Below are 21,675 nucleotides of genomic sequence, written 5' to 3'. Positions count from 1 at the left end.
AGGAATATGTCCAATATTTATTAGTTTTCCTTTAATAAAGACTCCATTAATCCTATTTTAAGAACTTGTACCTGGCATGAACTGTAGATTTTTGATCCCCAAGATGTTTGTTTTTTTTTTCCCCATAGTGTGAGCTGTTAATGGACACTGTGATACCTCCCTTGCATTTCTCTTAGTGGTTTTGTATTATGGCAGTATCAAACATGCTGCTCGAATCCACTATTAGGATCTTTATTTGTACCATGCTGCCTGTCATAAGAATTTGGAGGCTTGTTACATATTGAAGTTATCCCTATTGTTTATGTCTTAAAGGTTTGATATAATTCAACTGTTACCTAAGAATGTCTTTTCTAAGAATGTCTGTTGCAACTTTTTTCTAGCCAGTTTTAATCATATTTTGCTTATAAATAGTCTAATTCCCCTGTAGTGTTTCCCATTTCACACATCTATTTGGGATTTGTGCCATTTTCCTTCATTGGTTAATTATTGGTATATTTTATTTTATATTCATGTTTATCTCAATTTTTGTTAATTATTTCCTCCTATATTTATTTTTCTAGTTGTTTGAACTCAGTGTTCAATTCATGCCTCTTCAAGGTTAGGCCTAAGAACCCTGTTTTTTGCTCTAAGGTTGTGCTGTTTTTGCTGTACCCCAAGGGTCTCCCTTTTGTAATGTGCTAATAACAACAGCTGGACACACTCCAGAGTAATTTTAGTAATGTTTTACTCTTTAGGCTTGTGTATTAGAACCAAGAGCATAGTCTACAATTAACCTGTTAAACTATGCTACCATATTGGATGTTTTTCTTTTTTGGCAGTTGGTGTAGGGAAGTAGACCATCTAAACCTTCAAATAGTGGTGGCTATTGCCCCAAAATACAATACGGCAAATTTCACATCTTGCCCAACCCAGCTTGCTTTTTCATAACCCTCTGGGGTTGCACTGTCCAATCAGGCCACCACACGTGGCTACTGGGCACTTTAACTGTGGCTCTTTCAAAATGAGAATATTGTATGTGTAACACACCAGATTTTGAAAACTTAATACAAGAAAATGTGAAATTTTTTATTACATGTTCATGTCTTCGTTGTATTGGGCTAAGTAAATAGTAAGTTGAATTGGTTTCTTTTTACTATCTCCATGTCAGTTTGGCATATGTGCTGGGCAGTGTTGCTTTCAGGAGTCCCGCCCACTTGCTGACGGACGCACAAGGCTCCACACAGAGAGCACTGTCTTCCTGCAGCCAGCTGAGGACAGCAGCACCGATGCCAGGTTAGTGTTAACATTTATTTAAAAATACACAAAATAGAAATTTCTTACATCAAAGTGTGATAACCTCACTTATACATTGTTCCATACTTACCTGATTTCGTTTGCATCCTTATGCAAACATTAATAATAGATGAATTTGATTCTGTTTTTTTGCTACGGTTCATGTAAACAGTTGAGACTGCTACATAAAGTAGGGTTGTTTTACAAGGTAAAGTGGTCATAGAAACCGAACAGTAAAACAATTCAATTTGGTTTGTTTGATGAAATTGGCAGAAGTCTTAGCAGATAGATCATCAAAGACTAAATATTGGCTTCTAGGCATTTTAAATATTAAAAACCTTGAGGGTTTTTTTAATCTTGTAAACATAACTTAGACCTTGTTGGCATTAAGTTTGAAAAGTAGAATATTAAACCATGATTTTCATCATCCTGCCCATGTCAGAATACACTCTATTATGAGAATGAAACCAAATAACCAAAATAAACCAGGACTTTCAAATTGTACTGCAAAGAAGGTTCTGATGGTCTCTTCTGGGAGCAATGCAACTGAAGGTGATCCTAGCACTGGCTGAATGCAATCCCCTCTGTCCCCCGGACAGCGCCAGGCCATAGGCCTCCAGATGGTAGTCCCTCTTGCTCTGTGTCTTCTGAAGCAACTGAGACTCGACTTGCACCTCTGCTGGCTCTGCTGTCCTTCCTGGGGCTGAGATTCACTGGGGTAGTGGTTTGTGGCAACTGTCAAGATTGTACTGTCCCTTTAAGGTACCACATGCCACCATAGCTTACACAGCAGTCCTATGAAGAGAGAAACGTGTTAGGGGCAGGCATCAGGAGGAAAGGTGATTTTGGGCAGAATTTCACAACTTGACTCAGGAATTAATAGAACAAATGGAAAATCAAGACCTGCCTGGTCTGTCCCTTCAGTGTTTGGGCCTCAGCCCCTGACCCCCTTTTCTGCTCACAGGGGTCTTAAGAGGGAGGAACTATAAATAAATCTGCTTGATAAGCACAAAATAGAAAAACTGAATAGCTGACCAGACAAAGGTGCTTCACAAATAGTGTCACTGTATTTACAGCCGTGGATGTTTACGATAATAGATAAAAGAACATAAGGGAACTGTCATCAACTGTCTGTGTTTCAATGTTTCTGCAAATACGGTATTTGGAGCAGTCAGTTCATAAAAGCATATAGGTAGTAGTACACTCAAGTACTCGCATCTACTGGACAAGTTAAAACCGTTTCTCCTCAAAGTTAGTAGTACAAGAGTTGGTATGTGGCTATGGCAAAAGTCATGCAAGAGGTACAGGCTGAAAGGGGGGAGGAGAGTCAGGACTCTGAAGGGTGAAGATGACCCGCTTTTTGAAGGTGGAGCAATCATTTATCTGTTGCCAAGGACCTGATTTAACAGTCACTGAGTGGCAGGAAAGCAGCCGATTAGAGCCCGCCTCCATCTACGACAGCGAAGAGCCTGTCGTGGGCACCCTCGTGCTTCAGCTCTGCCTCTGGATGTTGTTATACAAAGACAGGCATACCTTTAGCACTTTATCCACCTCCTGTTTGCTGAGATCTTCGCCACACTCCTGAGTCAACCGAGACTGGATCATGTTCCGGCGTACCCGGTAATTTTTGGAGAAAATTTCAAGCAAAACCTGTCGATGCTTTAATAGCAAAAACATGTTATTATGGAAAGCAATCAATTAAAAGAGAAACACCCCCCAAACCAGTCTATGATCAAAGTCCTTGCTCATGGACTCTGGTGAAAGATGAACACGTCTGGCAACTGGTCCTCTCTCAGACCCCAACAAAATGAAGACTCGAAATAAAGATATATGCCCAACAGAGCTGGTGAAGAGCTGGCAGAGCATAAGCCGTTTAGACACACTGATGCATAATAAACAGGAGAGAGAGCTGATTGGGCAGGTGCGGAAAGCGCCATCTAAAGTCCATGAAGCCAGAGGAGGGGTGAGGAATATGTGGCTGAAAGTGCTGGCACAGACATGACATGGCACCTAGGAAACAGATGACCCGAAGAGCATTACATCCCAAAATAAAACCAGACAGAAGAGAAGTGGGATGTCACTGAACAACTCCGAAAGCTGGAATGCAATGGGAAATGTCTCACATTCAGAGGGAGAATGATTTGCCCTCTAACATTCCAGCCCCAGACAGACAATTCTACTTGAGGACCACAGAGCCACTTTAAGGCACGAAGGAACAGCCAAGTCCCTGTCCCTGGGAAGCCAAAATGAATCGAGGAGGAAGACACGAGATTCCGTAAGCCAGTCCCCTGGAGAGGCCCTCTGGGAATCACACAACATTGGTGTTACCACTGGTATCTGTGTTCAGGGACCATGCAAATGAAAACAGGAAGTAGCACAAAAAGAAATACAGTCACAGCATAGTGCCGACGTTTGGCTCTACAATGAACACACCTGCAGCCACAGTGTTGATACACCCACAGCGGCTTACGTGCATTCTGCGGCACTCTTTGGCAGTTAAAAAGCAGTAGCCCCTGCCGATAACTACACCCATTTGCTGGGTAGTCGAGGGGGTGGCTGCAAATCGGGTCAGGCATAGACCCATAAAGCTGTCAGTCTCACTGGATTTTAAAATATGCACTTACTACGTTATCAGAGTATTTCAGGAGGAATGAACTGAGACCACCTACCTATTCTGGCCAAAGCACAGAGAGATCATTCGACTGCTCCCCAACCACGGCCCATCAGAGCCCCCATTTTATATCCTGCCTGCCAGCCAGCCCCCTTCCAAGAGGCAGAAGGGAGCCAAGGACTCAGCGGGGGCTCTTGCTCACTCCCTCCCCGGACACCTGTGGTGTGAGCAATGCAACCTTAACCTCTAAAGTGCAGGCAAGTTCGTGGGCACGTCAGGGTCCATGGCTGCACAGACAATGCGTTTCCTGGTTTAATTCATGTCTGGTCACCGGACCCCCACGACTGCAGGTGTGACCAGAGGAAAACGAGTTTCTCACAGAAACCCAGCGCCCAGACTAAGGAGGCACCTTGTGATGGCGCTGCCAGAGGCCCGAGCGATGGGTCCAGCCCGGCCTGCCAGCCAGCGGGGTCAGAACCTCCAGAAAGCTGTGTAGCCGTGTATGTACCAGGACATGGCCCGTTCCCGACGAGCTGACTCGAGCCGTTTCCAGGCTACTCCCATGCAGCTGGCCCACAGGCTGGCACTGGGAGCCAGACGTGGGCGCACACTACGGGCACCTCCAGCCGGTCTGGCAGTGCCCAGGCTGTCTGGACTGGGAAGGGCTGGAAAACCTAACCGTGAGGCACTCTCAGCAGCAAAGGTCGCCTCACCTGATCACTCATGTCTCCAGACTCCCAGAGGGCGAACACCTTCTGCTCATCCGGGGACGCGGCCGTCTGTGGGGGAAACTAACGGAGGCCCAGGTGTGAGCCGGTTGCTTGTCTTCACCATGGCGACCCTGCCCGCTGGCACCAGTCTGGTTCTTGGGGAGGGGGCCAGCCACCCCCATCAGGGCCTCGGGGGCGACAATGGCAGAGCCCCCAACGTGCTCAGTACGGCGGGGAAGCGGCTCTTTTCCCACTAGCCTGGCGTTAGCTCACTCTGCTTTCCCATCAGCCTTCTCCTTCCCTGAATACCAACCCTCACATGTGTCCTGAGAAGCCTCCCCCAACTCCCTGGGCACACGCCTCCTTCCAGTCCCTTCCACAGGCTGTACCGGGGTGAGCTGAAGGCCCTGTCCGCCCCCCAAGCAGCCCATGCCGCTGTGCTGGTGGGGTCTAGAGGTGGCCCAGGCTTGGGGACCTGGAGAAGGGGCGGAAGGAAGGCGGCCCCCGGCACAGTTGGTGCTACCCCATAACGCGCAGGCGGGGTCAATGCCGGCTCACTGGATCATCAGACCCAGGGGCAGGGAGGTGTCTCGCTCCCCTCTCCGTGAGGAAGGCAGTCAGAGGCTCACTTACTGCCCGGGGTCACACAGCCAGTGTCCCGCTCTCCCGGGGCCTCCACTGCCCCGTGGAAAACCACGAGGCTGGACAGGCCGGAGGCCTCTCCCACCTCAGACAGGACTGTGCCTGGGCCCGCGTCAGGGCCACAGGAGGGAGGGTGACGGGCACGCCGCCGAGAAGGCCGCAGTGTCAGACACCGCCCTACCAAGAGGAAGCAGGCAAGAGCAGGTCCTGGGGGGAGGAGAGGAGACACCCCACTTCGCGTCCCTCGCCTTCTGTCCACTCCAGCCGCCCAGGACAGCCTGGCCCAGCTCAGAGAAGGGTGACCCTGCAGCTAACTACACCCATTTGCTGGGGAGTCAAGGAGGGGCGGCTCCAAAGAGGGCAGGGCCCAAGCCCCAGGGCCTTCTGTCCGAGACCTACCCAAGGAGGCTCCCTGCCCCGAGGGCCACCTCCCCGGGGACAGCCTCGCCCGCCGGCACCCAGGGCCTCTTGCCCTGGTTTCCGCTCCTCAGACAGAGACGGCCGTAGCCTCGGCTCTCCCACGGCTGCGGGCTCTGGCCTCGGACTGCAGACAGCAGCGCTGCCTGGTTACGAGGCAGTGCGGCCCACCTCACCCTGCCTGCTGCTAGGTGGGGGCGGAGCCTGGGGGGAGAAGAGCCAGCAGGCCCCCCTGCTTCCCGAGGCCACAGCCTGGCCCTCCACGCTCAGCGAGGGGCTCCCCCGCAGGCCGGGCCGTGAACAGCTCCGCGCCTCACTGAAGCAGGAAGGACTGTTCAGAATCCAGCTGGCACCTCCTGGGCACCTGACCTTTAAACAGGCTCATCCCACTTTTCTGAAACCAGTCTCTTCATCTGCGGGGTGCACAGACCAGCGACACTAGAAATCACCCTAAAAATGGCAAGGCCGACAGGAGTGAGCCGAGGGGCCGGTGGGGTGGGGGTGCTAGAAACCAGGACGGGCACGTGTCCTTCAGCCCTTGCCGAGTCCTGTGACACAAACGCCAACCAACGCCCACCTCAGAGGAGGGTGCAGAGCCCAAGGCTGGCTGGCCCAGTCACGCACAACCGTCACACGAGAGCCAAGACTCGAACCCAGGTCAGTGGTCTTCCCTAGTCCCCACGCCCCATGCTGGCTCCCCCAAAGCTGGCTGGGCTCAGGCCTGCTGGAGTGACTAGACTTCTCTCTCGGGCCCCTTTCTACCCGACCGCCCCCAAGGGTGCGGGCCCCACTTACAGGCACCAGTATCTGCTTGCAGCCAGCGGCCAGCACCGTGTCCTGCAGCATTCGGTCCGAGATGCCGCTGAAGAGCGTGTGGCCAGGGGGCAGGCTAGCCAAGTGTAGGTTGAAGAGGCGCTTGAGCTCGCTCAGCGTGAGCACGAACTGTCTCTGGAAGGTGGCCTCCACGAAGGCCCGCAGCTCCTGGGCCACGGGGGTGCTGGCACAGCTGGGGGGCGGGTGCCCATTGAAGCTGTCCCCGCCTGCGGCCCACCCGACAGGCAGCCCGTTGGTCAGCCTGCTGTGGAGGCCACCACTGGGTGAGGTGTCCATGGGCTCGCCTTCCTCCACGGCTTGCTCCTCCTCTTCCTCGCCCTCCTCACTCAGGGGCTCCTCCTTGATCTGCACACCAGGCAGGACCGCAGACACCTTGACCTGCTCCTTTCTCCGTTGCAGCTCCCGTTCCAGCAGCGTGTGGTTCTGCTGGGCCCTGCTCTTGGCTACTTGGACCCGCTGGTCCCCAGACACCAGCCCTGCAGGCCCTGTCCGGAGAGGAGAGGAAGGCTGCTCAGGAGGGCACAGACATCGGGCCGAGGGGGCCACAGCCTCTGTGCCCCGAGGACAATCCCTTCCAGCCCGACGGGACAGGAACAGGGCGGGCCGGCTGGGCGGCGGCAGGAGGCCCAGCCTTGCCGTCACTCCCACCTTACCCAGCGGGTTGAGCTACCCCAGCAACGAGGGAAGAAATAACTGGCAAAACCAGCTTCCCACGCTCAGAGGTCCAGGATGGGTTAGTGCTGAGCTCCTGCCAGGGCCTCCCCGCACCCCCCTCCTGCCTCCCCGAGAGCAAAGCGAGCAGGTGTCAGGGGCTTGGCCCTGACCAGCCCTGGGTGCAGAAGTGCCTGGTCTGTGAGGCTGCAGCTCTGCCTGTGCCGGAGGCCGGTGGGAAGGGAAAGAGCCCCACGCTGTCCCAGGCCCAGCCCCGAGCCCGGTGCGAGGGGAGGCCTGGCCAGCCGGTGGCCCGCACACCTGGTTGTCCGTCCGGCTGCTTTGGCGTGGTTTCCTTCACCAGGTTATAGACTTTTTCTAATCTGAAAACAAGAGCCAACACTTACTCTAAACCACATCGCCATCATCTCACCACCCCAAACCCCGGGACAGCCTGCTGACCGAAGACACCGTGTGCTGGCAGCACTGTGGCCCTCTCCCCTTCCCCGTCCCCGTCCCATGACAGACAGGTTCTGGCCACCACGAGAGGCGGGGTCAGCCAGCAATGTCCGCCTGATGGGAAGGGGGCCCACAGCCCCTCGCCACGCCCAGGGCGCCTTACTTGGCCTGGATGCCCGTCCACAGCATGTGCTGCCGCTGGACCACGTCGGGGTGCTTCCTGATGAACTCCCCGTCGTGCGGCAGGACGAACTCCCAGCCTCTGTTGATCCTCACCACGGCCATGTGCTCCAGGAAGTCCTTCACATCCTCCGCACAGAGCTGGGGCGGGGCAAGGGTGAGGCCGGCCGGCCCCAAACGCCCCCCGCCCGCTCCCCGCCCACTGAGAGCATCACTTACTTTGGTCACTGCTGCCACCTCTTTGCGCACCACCCACCGGCTCTGAGTGAACTTCCACATCTGCGGGGGAGAAGCATGTTCCCAGGGCCGGGCCGCTGTGGGTGTGGTCTGCCCGTGGGCAGTCACTTCAACTCTGCACCGTCTTCTCCTTCGTACAGCACCCCAGGGCTGTCTCCCCAAAGAGGCAGCTGGACCGCCCCACCCTGGGCCCCAGACCACAAAGACGCCCCGGCCCCCGAGAACTCTGCCGAGGCAGGCACTGAGGTTCTGGCTAAGGGCAGGGCGGGTGGGGATGGAGATGACCAAGCTCAGGAGTTGCAAAAGCCAGGCAGCCAGGCCGGGAACGCGCACGAGAAGCAGACACGCCCAGCGCCGTGTGCACTGGGAATCGTCAGCCCTGTCCCAAGTGGGTGCTGTTCGGCAGGGGGCCAGTCCCACCAGACTCTAATTATTCATGAGGAGCTAGAATCTGGTCTGTAACATAATGTTGATTTGCAAAAATCAACCAAGGCAACATTTTAAGAACGCCACTCGAGCCAAATGAAGCTCGTTGGCCAGAATCCTCGGGTTTGCAAGCCTCGGCGAGAGGAACTCCAGGGTCTGTAGAAAGCCAGGACGCGAGAGCCCCTGCCCGGCCCTGCCCGGCCCTGCCCCGGCCACACAGGCCTGGCCTTTGCGACGGCCCTGGCCGAGGTCTTGGAAGCCCTGTGCTGTCCCCACCTCCTCCCACAGCACCTTCACCCCCACCCAGACACCAGAGCCTGGGCACTTACAACGAAGTCTCGGCCCCTGCAGAGCACCTCGGCGGGCACACCACTGTGGGGGCTGGAGGAGTCCTTGGGGTACAGGATGTCACTGCCAATGAGGGTGGTGGCGGGTCAGTCCCTGTCCTCAGCCCCATCTGCCTCCCGTCCCCTGCCCAGGACTCGCATGTGAGCCCCAGCCCAGCCTCTTTCCAAAACGGACTGATAGAGGCCTGGATCGCAGCCCCCTTTTCCCCAGCCTGGCTCTGTGAACACATATGTAGGAAAGAGACACACTCTCCTCCCCACCCCAAGAGTTCTACTTCCTACCCACCCTTTTTTTTTTTAACAAATAGGAATTCCAGTCCATGGAGAGAAATAAAGCTTTTAGGTTCTTTTCTGTCTTTGCTGTTACTATTAATCCTCCCTCACCTGAGCACTTGAGGGTATTCCCACCCCCACCCCCCCAATGATTTTTAGAGAGTGTGGAAGGGAGAGGGGGAGGGAGAGAATCGATCGAGAACACTGGTTGCCCCCCGCACACATCCCGACCAGGGCCGGGGATCGAGCCTGCACCCAAGGTACGTGTCCTTGACTGGAATCAAACCTGAGACCCTTCAGCCCACAGGCCCACGCTTTAACCACTGAGCCAAACCGGCTGGGCCCTCCTACCCCTTCCGGAGTCCCCACCGCCACAACTGGCCCAGCCCCCAGGCCACTGCGCGGACATGAAGTGGTCAGGGGCTCGGAGGCAGACGTGGCCAGCCCAAGACTCTGGGAAAACAGTGGGTCCCATATGGACAGCACGTGCAATCCCGAGAGAGACCGGTGACAGAGGGGTGAGGGGCAGGGCTGGGACCTGGACAGGCCCTGAGCACAAGTGGGGGAGGCCTGAGAGAAGGGGCCAGCACTAGGCTCAGAGAACTTCAGGGCCGAGGCAAATGCGCAGGCGTGAGGCTTTCTACACGCATGTGCACAGCACAACCCTCCCAGCCCACAGGCCTGCTGCTCAGGACACTCAGCACGCGGCACCACCTCTGCTCCTGCTGCCCCACCCCCTCAATCCTACCTGGCCACCAGCTACTACCCATCCTTGAGGTCGAGCTCCGTGCCCACCACCTTCCCATAAACACTCTCGGGACAGGGCCTGGCCCCCCGGCGCTCACTGCTACCAGAGAGAGCAGGCGGCCGCTAAGCAGGTGTTGAGTGGATGTGGCCCAGGCCCCGGACCTCTACATTCTGTGCCCGCTCTGGCCCCACAGGTCTGCGGTCAGGGACAGTGTGTGAATGCGAGTGCCCTGTAGGGCCCAGGACAAGCAGTCAGACACACTGGACAAACGTGTGAATGTTGCATCATCCCCTCACAGGGACACAAAGGGACAGGGCGGAAGGAGCCAGAGGCCTGGCTGGGGTGGCCAGGGCGGCGTCAGGGCGGAGACCACAGGGACAGACCACCCGCTGGAAGGGGCGGCTGCACCAGGGGCACACGTGGTACTGGGCCAAGCTGCAGCCCCAGCCATGGTGGCCTCGCTGCCAGGGGTTGGAGCGTCTATGGCGCTGGGCCAATGCCCTCCAGTGTGTAACTGGGTGCCCCTGGCTCTCGTTCACGGGTGCCATAACACAGGGCCCCATCTAATGAGTGACGGGCATCGAGAAGTCTTCCATCATTTAAGATACCCAAGGCATATGCAGGGCCTGTGCTTCCCAGGGCAAGGGCGCCACCCTGTGGCCATGACACGAATACACTTTGTAATTAGTCAACCAAATGGGTCTTCATGGACTTCTTGCAGTGAATTACTTTTTTTTATTGGTCTTAGAGAGAGAGAAAGGAAGAAGAGAGACAGAGAACCATCGATGTGAGAAATGTGCCCCAACCTACAACCTGCGTGTGTGCCCTGACGAGGAATTGAACCCACAACCTCTGGGTGCATGGGACGACGTTCCAACCAACGGAGCCACACTGGCCAGGGCAGCAGTGCATTACTTTTATAAAAATTTGTAACCATTCACTCTTTAACAGCTTTTTCACTTTATATCACTTTCTAAAAAGTGTGCACATTACACCATTTAGAACTAATCTAATTCGAATGTGCATAAAATGTAGATAGCCACCTACATTTCCTCTGTGCCAGGCATTTTACTGAGAACCAGGGACGTAAGGGAGGCAGTCAACAGGCAGTCCCGCCCCCTTGAAACTGACAGTGTGGGGCAGGAGGCAGATAGGCTAGAGAGGAATCTCAGGAAAAGAGAAGCTGCTGAAAGACATCACGTCACAAAGGTAAGACCCCTGAAACCCAACAGGACACGTCAAAAGAAGTTCACACTTAGACACACCTTCGTGACCCGTGGAACACAATCCAAAGGCAAATATGTGAACAGATGGAAAGAACGCCAACCAGAGACTATGTCTTGTGGGGTTTAAAGTAGCGAGAAGGACACTATACAACAGCACGTGACTTGGAAGATAAATGTAAAACCTTCTGAGTTCTTTGAATTATCCTGGATGAGGGTAAAAGCAGCAATGAATATAAACTGAGACAAGTCACGAGTGCATGCTGAAATGTGTAGGGAATCACTAAAACAGTTACGAAAGGGTAACTTCCAAATTAGCAGGAAAAATGGAATAAAAGGAGAACCAGTAGAAGGTAAGAATGAACATTAAATGCAATGTAGGCAGATTTAAACCCAAATATCAGCAACCATATTAAACGTAAGTGGATTAAGTGCTCCCACTAAGGGGCTACAGACAACTTACCTCTTCACCACCCAATTTCCTTGGACTAACATCGCCACCTTCTGGATGCCACGCAGAACAGCCACGGAGTCCACAGAGGGGCCCAGGAGGCTCATCAAGTTGGCAAAAGGCATGGCCTTCACTGAGGAGGCAGAGACATCAGACCGGGGAGAGGAGCCTGGGCCCTGCCCTGCCCCCCGCGGCTCTGCCTGTCCAGCTCCCAGAGCAGCCCAGCCGTGAATGACAACCAGGACACGGGTCAGTGGATCCTGAAGGCAATGCCCAGGAGGAAGCCCGAGTGTCAGGAGACACCCCCATTCTCCTCGGGTCCAGAGGTTCAAAACGGGCCCCTGATCATCTGGCTCGTCAGTGGCAGAGTCAGGATGAGACGCCAGGTCACCGGGGTCCAGAGTCCACACACTTAGCCATTGTGCTCTGCTCACCCCAACTGCCCGAGCCCCCCATCCAAGCAAGCGGGGCAGGGTCGGGGAAGGCCCTCAGTCCTGCAGCCCCAGGCACAGCAGGGAGCTCTGCTCTGCTCGGGCCCGAGACCCTGGAGTGGGCATCTCGGAAGAGCCCAGGGCCTGGGACTCAGCTCTGAGGTTCAAGGCTCATGTCTGCCGCTCACCGGCTCCAGGTGCCCACAGGTTCTAGCTCACAGAATCCTCCAAGAAAAAGACCCGTCCCGCGTGGGCACCACAGCACTGCGCAGGTGAGCAGCTCATGGTCATGGGCAGGGCTCGGGATCAGCCCTTGGTGGCCCCGAGCTACCAGTCCCTTTTCGTAGACCCACAAACTAAGGCTCAGGCAGGCGCTCACAGAGCAGGGGAGGAGTGGGGTGGTGCCGGGAACTGTAAAACTGGGCAGCTCCAAGCAGAGGGCAGAAGGAGCCTCTGGCCTCACCCCTTGGTCCTCAGTCTGTCCCCGACTCGGGAGGTGAAGGGTCCAATGAGCACCCATGAGCACCCACCGTTCTTCATCAGGATCTTGATCTGATCGGCCAGGGGCAGGGTGCGCAGCTGGGCCATGGACAGGACGTTGCTGGGGGCCACAGGTTTGTCTCTGTTAGAAACACAGGCGGCGGGTCAGAGGCCACAGGAGAGCCCTGGGGGTCGCCCAGCCCACTCTACTCACTTCTCCTCCTCCTGGCTGGGCGGCACCAACATCAGGAGGTACTCGCTGCGGAGGGGAGAGGGCAGGTCAGCGGCCCGGGAACGGCAGGCCCCCGGCTGAAGCCTCCTTGCCAGCAGCCAGAAGAGGCCCAGCCCTCCCACATCGCTCGCCCAGGCCACCCAAGGGGCCACCGTGCCGTCCCACCTGGGCGACTTGACGAGCTCTGTGTTCTCGGCGCTGCTGCAGCCCTGGCACAGCAGGTACTGGCGCTCGTGCTCAGAGCGGCTGTCCTGTGGGGGGGGGGGGGGGGGGGGGAGGAGAGGGGAACCTCAGCTGAAGCCCCGTAGCCCTCCACCATCCAGTTCTCACCACTTGCCGCTCTAGCCACCCACTGTGCTGCCCCAAGATCCCAGGCACCCCGAGGCTGGCTCTGTGGTGGGGCCTCAGTGGCTACCTGAGATTTCATGGCTGCACAGCCCCAGCACGGCGCCTCAGTGCCTGTCTGTGCCGCAGTGACAGCTAGCGTTCAGTGAGCACCTACTGTGTGCCAGTAAGACTGTAATTAACACCAACTCACCTGTCCTCAAAGTAATGCCACCAAGTCAGGTCCCATTATTATTATCCCCATTTCACAGATGAAGATTTAGAGAGGTTAGGTAACTTGCCCAAACACACTAGGAAACAGCAGAGCTTCTGCAAGTCTGACCCTGAGGCCAAGGCCCTGTCAACACAAACCTCTCCCAGGAAGGTTCCGGAAAATCCGACTCCTCCCCTAGAAAAACGCTGGGAGCCCTAGCCTGTGGGTGCTTCCCTCCTCCACACAATTTCTTCTTTTTTTTTTATTAAATACATTTTATTAATTTTTTACAGAGAGGAAGGGAGAGGAATAGAGACTTAGAAACATCGATGAGAGAGAAACATCGATCAGCTGCCTCCTGTACACCCCCTACTGGGGATGTGCCCGCAACCAAGGTACATGCCCTTGACCGGAATCGAACCTGGGACCCTTCAGTCCGCAGGCCGACGCTCTATCCACTGAGCCAAACCGGTTTCGGCTCCTCCACACAATTTCAGGAACTGGGTTCCGGGGTGAAAAGGCACAGTAAGTCACCGTGCAGTCACACGGCGACCTTGGCCATGTGGGCGCCGGTGAGTGTGCCGGAGGTCCAGGCCACAGGGCAGGGAAGACGGGGAGCCAACAGCAGCCCCGCTCCGGGCTCAGCAAGAGGCTCGCTCGGCTGGGGCGCTGGGGCCGCACCCAGGACGGGGTGGCAGCCGTGCCTCCCCTGGGGCAGAGGGGACCACGGGCGTAGAGGACACTGTGCGGGATGTGATCCGCCCACCCTGGGGCGCTGGCCGCTCACCCGCAGGCCGTGGTAGTGCAGGCGGACCCAGGGCTCCTCGGCGTGCTTCTTCTGCAGGAACTCGTAGGACTGCGCGCGGCGCTGCCGAGCCTGCTCCGACTCGGGCCGGGAGAACCGCACCTGGGACGGGAGGCATGACGGCCTCAGGCCTGCCCACCTCCTGGGCTGCCGTCCCAGCGCCCCCCGGAGGCCAGAGGACCCCACATCGGGGTACTTCCCACTGCCACCCTCCCCTCCGCCTCCCAGGTCCCTCTGTGACCTGCCAGCCCAGGCAGGAGCGGCTTTCTCAGGTCGCTGCCCGCACTCAGTCCCTTTCCACTCTGCCTGCTGGAACACCCCCGTTCTCCTATGAGAAACACCAGCTCCCCTTTAGCTCCTACCTAATATCCCTCCCCCCACACACATCCCAGCTACAGCGGGGGGCAGGCCGCTCAGAACTGGGCAATTTCAGCAAATCCCCTTGAGCACAGGGACTGGTGCAGGGCTGGCTAAACCACGGATCCGCTCTGAAACGTGACTTAGAAGTAATGAGAAAGACGTTCCTTTCCCCCTGGGGTCAGGGAAGCTGGGAGGATGTAAGCCTGGCGCTGGGACAACTCTCTACCACTGGGACAGACACCTTGCCTGAGAAAGGGGCCAACAGGGGAAGACTAAACCTAGAGATGGCGAAACAGGCCTCACTAACAGAGTCTGAGCACCTGGAGCCAGCCATACCGGAAGTTACCCCTCAATTTTGCAGTAACAAGAACCAATACGCTCCATTCTTACCCAGGCCATTTAGATCCGGTGTCGCTGCTTAGAGTCCAGATGGAGCCAAGCCCCGAGTCACCCTCTACCCCTCTGCGCAAGGGGCGCTGGGACACTGGCTGGGTTACAGAGCCCTGAGGTCCTACAGGAGCCCCTGAAGGCACACAGGCCTAAGAATGCCTGGGCGAAGGGCCAGGGAGCACCCAGGAGGGGAGCGGTATCCAAGGTCATCCAGCAAGCTACGGAGGACAGGCGAGTCCTCACGTGGGTGATGCCAGGATCCACAGCTTTAGCCGCCCTGTGTACCATCCACGTCATTTGTGCAGTACTTTATTTTAAACGCTTACTCATTTAACCTAAATATACTTAAATGGGGGAGACTTTATAAGCCGTAAATGGAAGGTCAACCTTCTTCCTACAATCTCTGAAATGCAGGAATAACTACTGAGATAGAAGCGCTTCAAACCTGCACCACTGGAGACAGAATCACCCTCAGTCACACGGGGCTGTGGCCCAGGGCAGACAATGTTCGTATGTGCGTGGGACCCCTATGCCCTGGCTTCCTCTCTCACACGCAGGGCGGTCCTGCCCCCCGCTGGGGCGGCTCCGCAGGCAGAGGCCCGGCGGTCCCTCCAGGCAGCCCGGCAAGAGGGCCCTGAGGAGCAGGCTGTTCCTGCATCCGTTTCACCAGTGCACCCTCTGCAGACCCGCCTGCCCGACCGCCCACCCTCCCTCGGGGCTGGAGCTCACCGTGATCTGCTTCACATCTTCTTCTGCCTCGTCCTGCGAAGAGTCGCCCGCTGCGAGAGAAACCAGGCTGCTCACAGCCTCGGGGAGACCTCAGCTCCCGCCCTCACCCCACCCCCAGGCAGATGCATGTCAGTGGTCCGCAATGGGTACAAGTTTCCCCCGAGGGGATGTTTGGAAATGCATGGAGGCATTTTGGGAGGTGGGTGCTGCTGGCACCCAGTGGGCAGAGGCCGTGGGTGCTGTTAAGCATCTCTAACCCATCCCTTCCATGCTCTCCCCTTGGCCGGCCCATCCCTATCACAGACAGACAGATGGCAGGGCTGGGGCCGAGCTCACCCTCGCTGGCTGCCTCCCTCTCCCGGTGCTTGGCGTCTGCCTTATCCAGGTAGGAGAAGCTGGGCCGCAGCTGCAGGATGCCGTGCAAGGGCGTCAGGTGGAGCTCACCTGAGGGAAGAAGGACTTCCACCTGACTCCAGGATCGGAGCCAACCCACCCCGCCTGGTTCAAGGCCGTCAGTCACCCAGGGCCCCGGACTCCACCGAAGGCCTTGGCCCAATGCCAAACCACCTCTGCCTCTGATCCTAGGGCCTTGGGACCACCAGGCCGACCCGCCAACGCCCCCCCGCCCCGGCCCCGCTGGACACAGCGAGCACACAACCGAGATCAGGACGGGAATCCTGACTCAAAGCCACTTCCGTAATGCCTGCCTGCAAACCCTCCTCCACAAACATCCAGGGCCCTGCCGTCCACGGCTCGCTCCCACCACACCAGGCAACAAACCCACAAACAGCCCTTTCCCTGCCAGGCCTCCATCAGACACCCTCACGGCCTCCCGAACCCACTCCCCAGAGTCCCTCCCCTCTCGTCCTCCTGCCTCTTCCTGCCAGAATCCCACCGTCCCATTGGCACGTTAAGTGCCAAGCCTGTTTTGTCTTCCTTTCCGCTTGGCCCGCGATATCCGATGTCACCGATATGCTGGCGGCACCAGTGACTGACCGACCCGGACGGAAAGTACAGTGTCCGTCACCGGTGACTGACATGGCGCTTAACGTGCTAAGAGTCGGCTACTGAAATGTGGAGGAGTCCACGCTCTCTGATGAAGGCCACGGCTTCTCCTGGGAGTCAGACCTCGCCCTGGAGCCAGGGCAGAGACCCTCTATCTGACAGGCCACCGTGGGCGTCAGCGAGCAGAAACCAGCGGCCAGGCCCCGTGGGAGCTGTCTGGAGCCCCGGGAAGCCCCGAGGAGCCCCGGGGGAGCAGAACGCTCCAGAGAGGAGCACCTGAGTGGCCGTCCGGCTGCCAGGAAGGTGGTGTTAAACATGGAGAAGAGTTATTGGATGCGACTTTTGATTCTATTCGGTTTTGTTTCCTAAGTATTCACATTAGTTTCACAAACTCTAAATACTTACAAGACCTTGTACTTTTTAACAGCTGAGATGTAATTCACATGTACATATGCAGAATTGCACAACCAGCACCACAACCAATTTAAGAACGTCTCATCACGCCCACCCGTGCGCACCGCAGCCACTCCCACCCATCCCTGGCAGCCACGCCCCTGCGTTCTGGCCCTGGGCACGTCCGTTCTGGCCCTCGCGTACGAATGGGAGCACAAACGTGTGGTCTTGCTCTCCAGGCTCATCCGTGTCTGCCCTCACTCTGAGGTGACTGAGAATGTTCCCAAGGGGCTACCCCACGTTGCCATCCACACCAGCTCATGGACAGACAGCGGCACGCTCCGTCTCACCAGCGTGATAATGCTGCTATACACCCAGCACAAGTTTTATGTACACATAGCTTTCATTTCTCGGGCAGATGCTGCCTAGGAATGGAGCTGCTGGGCCCCAAGTACCTTGTATTTAAAACAAGCCCGCCACCTGCCTCAAAGTTATGCTGGGTGTGCCCTGGAGCCTGATCTCCGTCAGGACGGCTGCGGCCAACTGCTAGTCCTTGAAGATGGTCAACTCTGGACCCGTGACAATCTGTTATTTGCACAAGCTGCCTGGCCAGCATTTGGGGGAGAGAGGCTGGACACCAGGCTAGCGCAGGCCCCTCCCAGCCCGCTTCCCACCCCCCACGGCGGCCCAGGGCACCCCCGAGGTACCTTGCCTGTAGAGCGCAGCAGCGTAGCGGGATGTGTTACTGGTGGTCTGGGAGGAGCAGAACGTCTGCTTGTCCATCAGCTTCCTGGGAGCACAGGGAGAGCGGGCGTCCAGGGGGGAAGCGCCAGCCCCAGGCCCGGCAGGCACAGCCCCCTCGACTTCAGACGCCTTCTGAGACCCAACAGCCAGGGACCAAGCCCACAGGACCGGCTACGTGTGCAGCCAGAGGGAAGCTGAGGTGACAGGCAGGGGTGGGAGCCCCTACACCCCTGGGGACCCCAGGAAGGACTTGGTGGGAGGAGCCACCTCGGGGAAGCCCTTCCCCAGGAGAAGGGTCTGCACCAGGCCTGCCAGGCGGAGTGGACGCAGCGGCGGGAAGCCAGCTCTGGGCACAGGCCCCGCCATCTGAGGCCTGAGCAGCACCCTGGACAGAGTGAAGCTTGAGGCCTGGAGGCCAGGGACTCACGAGGAGTAGGTGCTGGTCTCGTCTGCGCAGGTGCCATCCACATTCAGCGCGATCTGCTCCCCTTTGCTGCGGCAGTAGTTGGGGTTCAGGGTGTCGATGGCCATCTCAAGCTCTACCTGGAAGCACCAAGCACCCCCACCAGCCATGAGGACTCCAAGGCACAGCCCTCAAGGGGACCCCGGCCGCCCCACTCCTGGCCCTGCGTAGAAACAGGGCACACGTCCCGCCCCGGGGGCTCAGCTTCAGTCTACACCACGGGCCACAAACCCCAATTCCAGCAGAAAAGGCCAGAGTGGTTTTGGGGAGGCGGGAGAGGGTCCTGTAGTTTTGTTCGCCCCTTCCCCACAGCTCCACCCCCAGAGGTCTGTAGCTGGCATTAAAAATCAGGAGACTTCTCATAAAAATCTTACTTTCACTTTCTCCTGGAAGGTCAGCGGCCGGGCTGGAAGGGCGGTCCCGGCGGTCCTGCCCCCCAGGCACTGGGGCACCGGAGCCAGGCCTGCTTCCCCCGCCCGCCCGCCGGTGAGCAGTCCCCGGGCCTCGCCCTCCCCGGAGGCTCAGTCCTCCAGGCCTTCTGGAGCTGCCCACCGTCCTCAGCTTTCAGGCCCTGCAAGCCGCTGTTCTCCTAACTCTCCACTCCTCCTGGGCTTCCCGTCCCCACCAGGACCACTCCTCGCCGCCACCAGCTCCCACCCAGACGTCCTTCCAGCACCGAGGGCAGCCCACCTTCTGCTGCTTGGGCTTGATCCGGGCCGAGAGGTGCGGGATGTCATCGTAGGTCATCGAGGCTGGGCGCACAGGGTACTGGGGGGGAAGGCAGGCATCAGTGCTCCCCGCCCGGCCCCAGCCAGAGACAAAAAGCCCCTGCTCTCCGCCAGCCTCCCCTTCTCCCTGGCTCCACCTGGCCGCCTTCCGAAGAACGGCTCAGACATGTCCGACTTCCAAGCCTCAGGACCCCAGAGCCGCACATCACCCGTGGGCTCTGGCACCCACACAGCACCGCCGTGGAGTCGGAGGGGAGGTCCGAGGGAGCCCAGCGGGAAAACAAGCCTGGCCACGTGCCGCTCACTGCCGCAGCCGAGAGGCCAGGCGGGAACGCACTGCCGCAGCCTCTCCTTTCCCACCACGGAAGACGAAGACGGGAGGGACTGCCTGCCGCTGACCTCAGAAAGCCCCTCTGGCCTCAGCGTGGCCACGTGTGAAGTTATTTCTACGTCACACCATAAGGTACTGCTTGAACACACTAGGGCGTATTTCCATCAGTCCTCACAGTCGCACTTCTCGGTCCCCACCACACATATGCTACTGAGCGAACAGCCGAGCCCTGGCTCGGACGCCCTCTCCGAAGCCCACGGCGGCCTAGCCAGTGAGCCGGGCAGGGGTGCAGGGTGAGGTCGGCGCTCCTCTGCGGCCACGTCAGGATGGCCATCTAGCAAGGAAATGACGCTTCCTAAAGCCCGCTCCAGCAGCAGTCAGGTGACCCTTCTCTGCTCTCTGGGCTGGGGCTGGAGCGTAGGCCCAGGAGCGGCCTGGAGCCCAGCCCATCTGGACAGAACGGGGGTGAAGGGCACAGGTTCTGAAGGGAGGGCCCAGGCCCAGGCCCACGGCCGTTAGCAGCAGAGCCTGGGGGTACAGATGCCAGCCCTCATCCCGCACACGCCTGCAGTGCTGCTGCTGCTGCCCCGCCCCAGGCCCCGCCCCAGGCAGGCCCGGGGTGCAAGTTAATGGCCTCCCTGTGCCTTGTTTTATCGTATGCAACATGGGGGAAAAATACTTTAAATAAGAACCTGATTGTCAGGAATGAAAATGGTACAAAACAGTCTGGTTGGTCCCCAAAATGATGAGCTTCCATGTGACCCAGCAAACCCACTCCTAGGGGTACCCCCAAGAGCAATGAAAACACACTCAAGCACCTGCACGGGAAGGTCACATCAGAGTTCATTACACATAAGAGCCAAAATAGCCACCAATTGATGCACGGGTAAACAAAACGTGCTGCGTATAGCTCCATTCTGTGGAGTTATTCCTCCATAACGAGGAACAAGGCACTGATATGCTGGTGAACCTCAAAAACATCACGCTAAACCATGAAAGCCAGACACGAAAAAGGCCACATATTGTGTGATTCCAGGACAGGCAAACTGATAGAGACAGAAAATAGGTGAACCCAGCCGGTGTGGCTCAGTGGTTGAGCAGCAACCTATGAACCAAGAGGTCACACGATTCCCAGTCAGGGCACATGCCGGGGTTGCAGGCTCGATCCCCAGTAAGGGGGTTGTGCAGAAGAAAGCAAATCAATGATTCTCATCATTAATGTTTCTCTCTCTCTCCCCCTTCCTCTCTGAAATCAATGAAATATATATGTGTATATATATATATATATACATATATCCTCCTATATAATAAAGAGCTAATATGCAAATGGTCATCATGCCCTCACACCTTCACGGCTCAGACACTCAACACTGGGGAGAGAGGAATGGGGACCAGCCAGGCTGGGGCCCGGGAGAGGGACAAGCCGCCCACCCCACGGTCCCGGGCACCAGTGGCTGGGGCTGCGGCCCGGGAGAGGGACATGCTGCCCGCCCCGTGGTCCTGGGCGCCTGAGGCTGCGGCCCGGGTAAAGCCAGCCCAGGTCCTGGATGCCTGTGGCTGGCCAGAGGGAGGGAAGCCCGGGTTCCGGGTGCCTGCGACCGGCCGGAGGAGGGAATCCTGGGTCCTGGGTGAGGCAGAGGCGGTTAGGGGCGATCAGCAGTTAGGGGTGATCAGATCAGCAGGGGAGCAGTTAGGGGCGATAAGGCAGACAGGCAGGTGATCAGTTAGGAGCCAGCAGTCCCAGATTGCAAGAGGCAGTCGGACATCCCCTGAGGGGTGCCGGATTGGAGAGGGTGCAGGCTGGGCTGAAGGAACCCCGCCACACACACACCCCGTGCACAAATTTCGTGCACCGGACCTCTAGTATATATATATATAAAATAGGTTGATGGTTCCCTAGGGCTGCAAGTGGGAATGGGGAGGGGAGCAAACGTCCTAAAATAAACTGTGGTGCTGGTTGCACAGTCCCATGAATAGACTAAAATCCATTGCTTTATCCACTTAAATGGGGGAATTATATGTTGTGTAGATTAGATCTCAATAAAGCTGTTATGAAATTACAGTACCAATAAGCACCACAGGGTTATTGTGGGATAAAATGAGTTTACGTGCTTTAAGTGAGGTCAGCGCACAGTCCATACTCAATGCTGTGAGCCACATGACCTCCGGCACAGCGGGAGGGAGGGGCTCCGGCAGGCGGGACTGAGCTGCTGCAGCGGGCCCTCTCTGAGCCCCGTTAATACCGGTGGCCGTCAACTCAGTGCCAGCTCTGCACCAGGTAGTGTTCCAATCCCCATGGGGACCCTGCAAGTCAGGAATTAACGCTATCACCATTTTGCAAATAGGGAAACTGAGGCACGGCGATTAAGGAACTGGCCCAAGGGCTGGCAGCTAGGTGGAAACAGCTTTAGCCAGACCGTGGCTCTGCCTCTTGGCTGCCTTGCTTTCTCATCTGGAAATGAGAGGCTATTGAACCCCACCATGAGAACGCTGAGAGCCATCCTAACACACCCGAGGTCTCCGGGGCTCCTGGCCCCCTCCCCGCACTGCACTTCCACCACCACC

At 57.2% G+C, this 21,675-nt stretch overlaps 1 protein-coding gene across 3 annotated transcripts in view; it reads right to left on the bottom strand.

Annotated features, from left to right (window-relative positions):
• Positions 1-362: 362 nt before the first annotated feature.
• POLR3E (RNA polymerase III subunit E) overlaps positions 363-21,675 on the bottom strand; it is a 33,330-nt gene continuing 12,017 nt past the window's right edge. The window contains exons 1-19 of one of the 3 annotated variants that reach the window (XM_079779888.1): positions 18,917-21,672; positions 18,742-18,819; positions 18,016-18,131; positions 17,552-17,634; positions 15,783-15,890; positions 15,447-15,496; positions 13,950-14,069; positions 12,790-12,875; positions 12,607-12,651; positions 12,443-12,534; positions 11,494-11,614; positions 8,769-8,850; positions 7,996-8,055; positions 7,760-7,917; positions 7,459-7,520; positions 6,448-6,971; positions 4,597-4,674; positions 2,806-2,931; positions 363-2,067 (exon numbers count right to left, since the gene is read on the bottom strand). In XM_079779888.1, coding sequence (XP_079636014.1) covers positions 2,011-2,067; positions 2,806-2,931; positions 4,597-4,674; positions 6,448-6,971; positions 7,459-7,520; positions 7,760-7,917; positions 7,996-8,055; positions 8,769-8,850; positions 11,494-11,614; positions 12,443-12,534; positions 12,607-12,651; positions 12,790-12,875; positions 13,950-14,069; positions 15,447-15,496; positions 15,783-15,890; positions 17,552-17,634; positions 18,016-18,131; positions 18,742-18,819; positions 18,917-18,985 — 2,115 coding nt within the window. In that variant the 5' untranslated portion in view covers positions 18,986-21,672 and the 3' untranslated portion in view covers positions 363-2,010. Of the gene's footprint in view, positions 2,068-2,805; positions 2,932-4,596; positions 4,675-6,447; positions 6,972-7,458; positions 7,521-7,759; positions 7,918-7,995; positions 8,056-8,768; positions 8,851-11,493; positions 11,615-12,442; positions 12,535-12,606; positions 12,652-12,789; positions 12,876-13,949; positions 14,070-15,446; positions 15,497-15,782; positions 15,891-17,551; positions 17,635-18,015; positions 18,132-18,741; positions 18,820-18,916; positions 21,673-21,675 lie in introns of those variants that run through there. The other 2 variants (XM_079779889.1, XM_079779887.1) reach the window with 2 other exon arrangements.

Source organism: Cnephaeus nilssonii (genome assembly GCF_951640355.1).
Source record: "Cnephaeus nilssonii genome assembly, chromosome: 2".
NCBI classification, from domain to species: domain Eukaryota; kingdom Metazoa; phylum Chordata; class Mammalia; order Chiroptera; family Vespertilionidae; genus Cnephaeus; species Cnephaeus nilssonii.
This window is presented reverse-complemented; position numbering and strand designations above follow the sequence as displayed.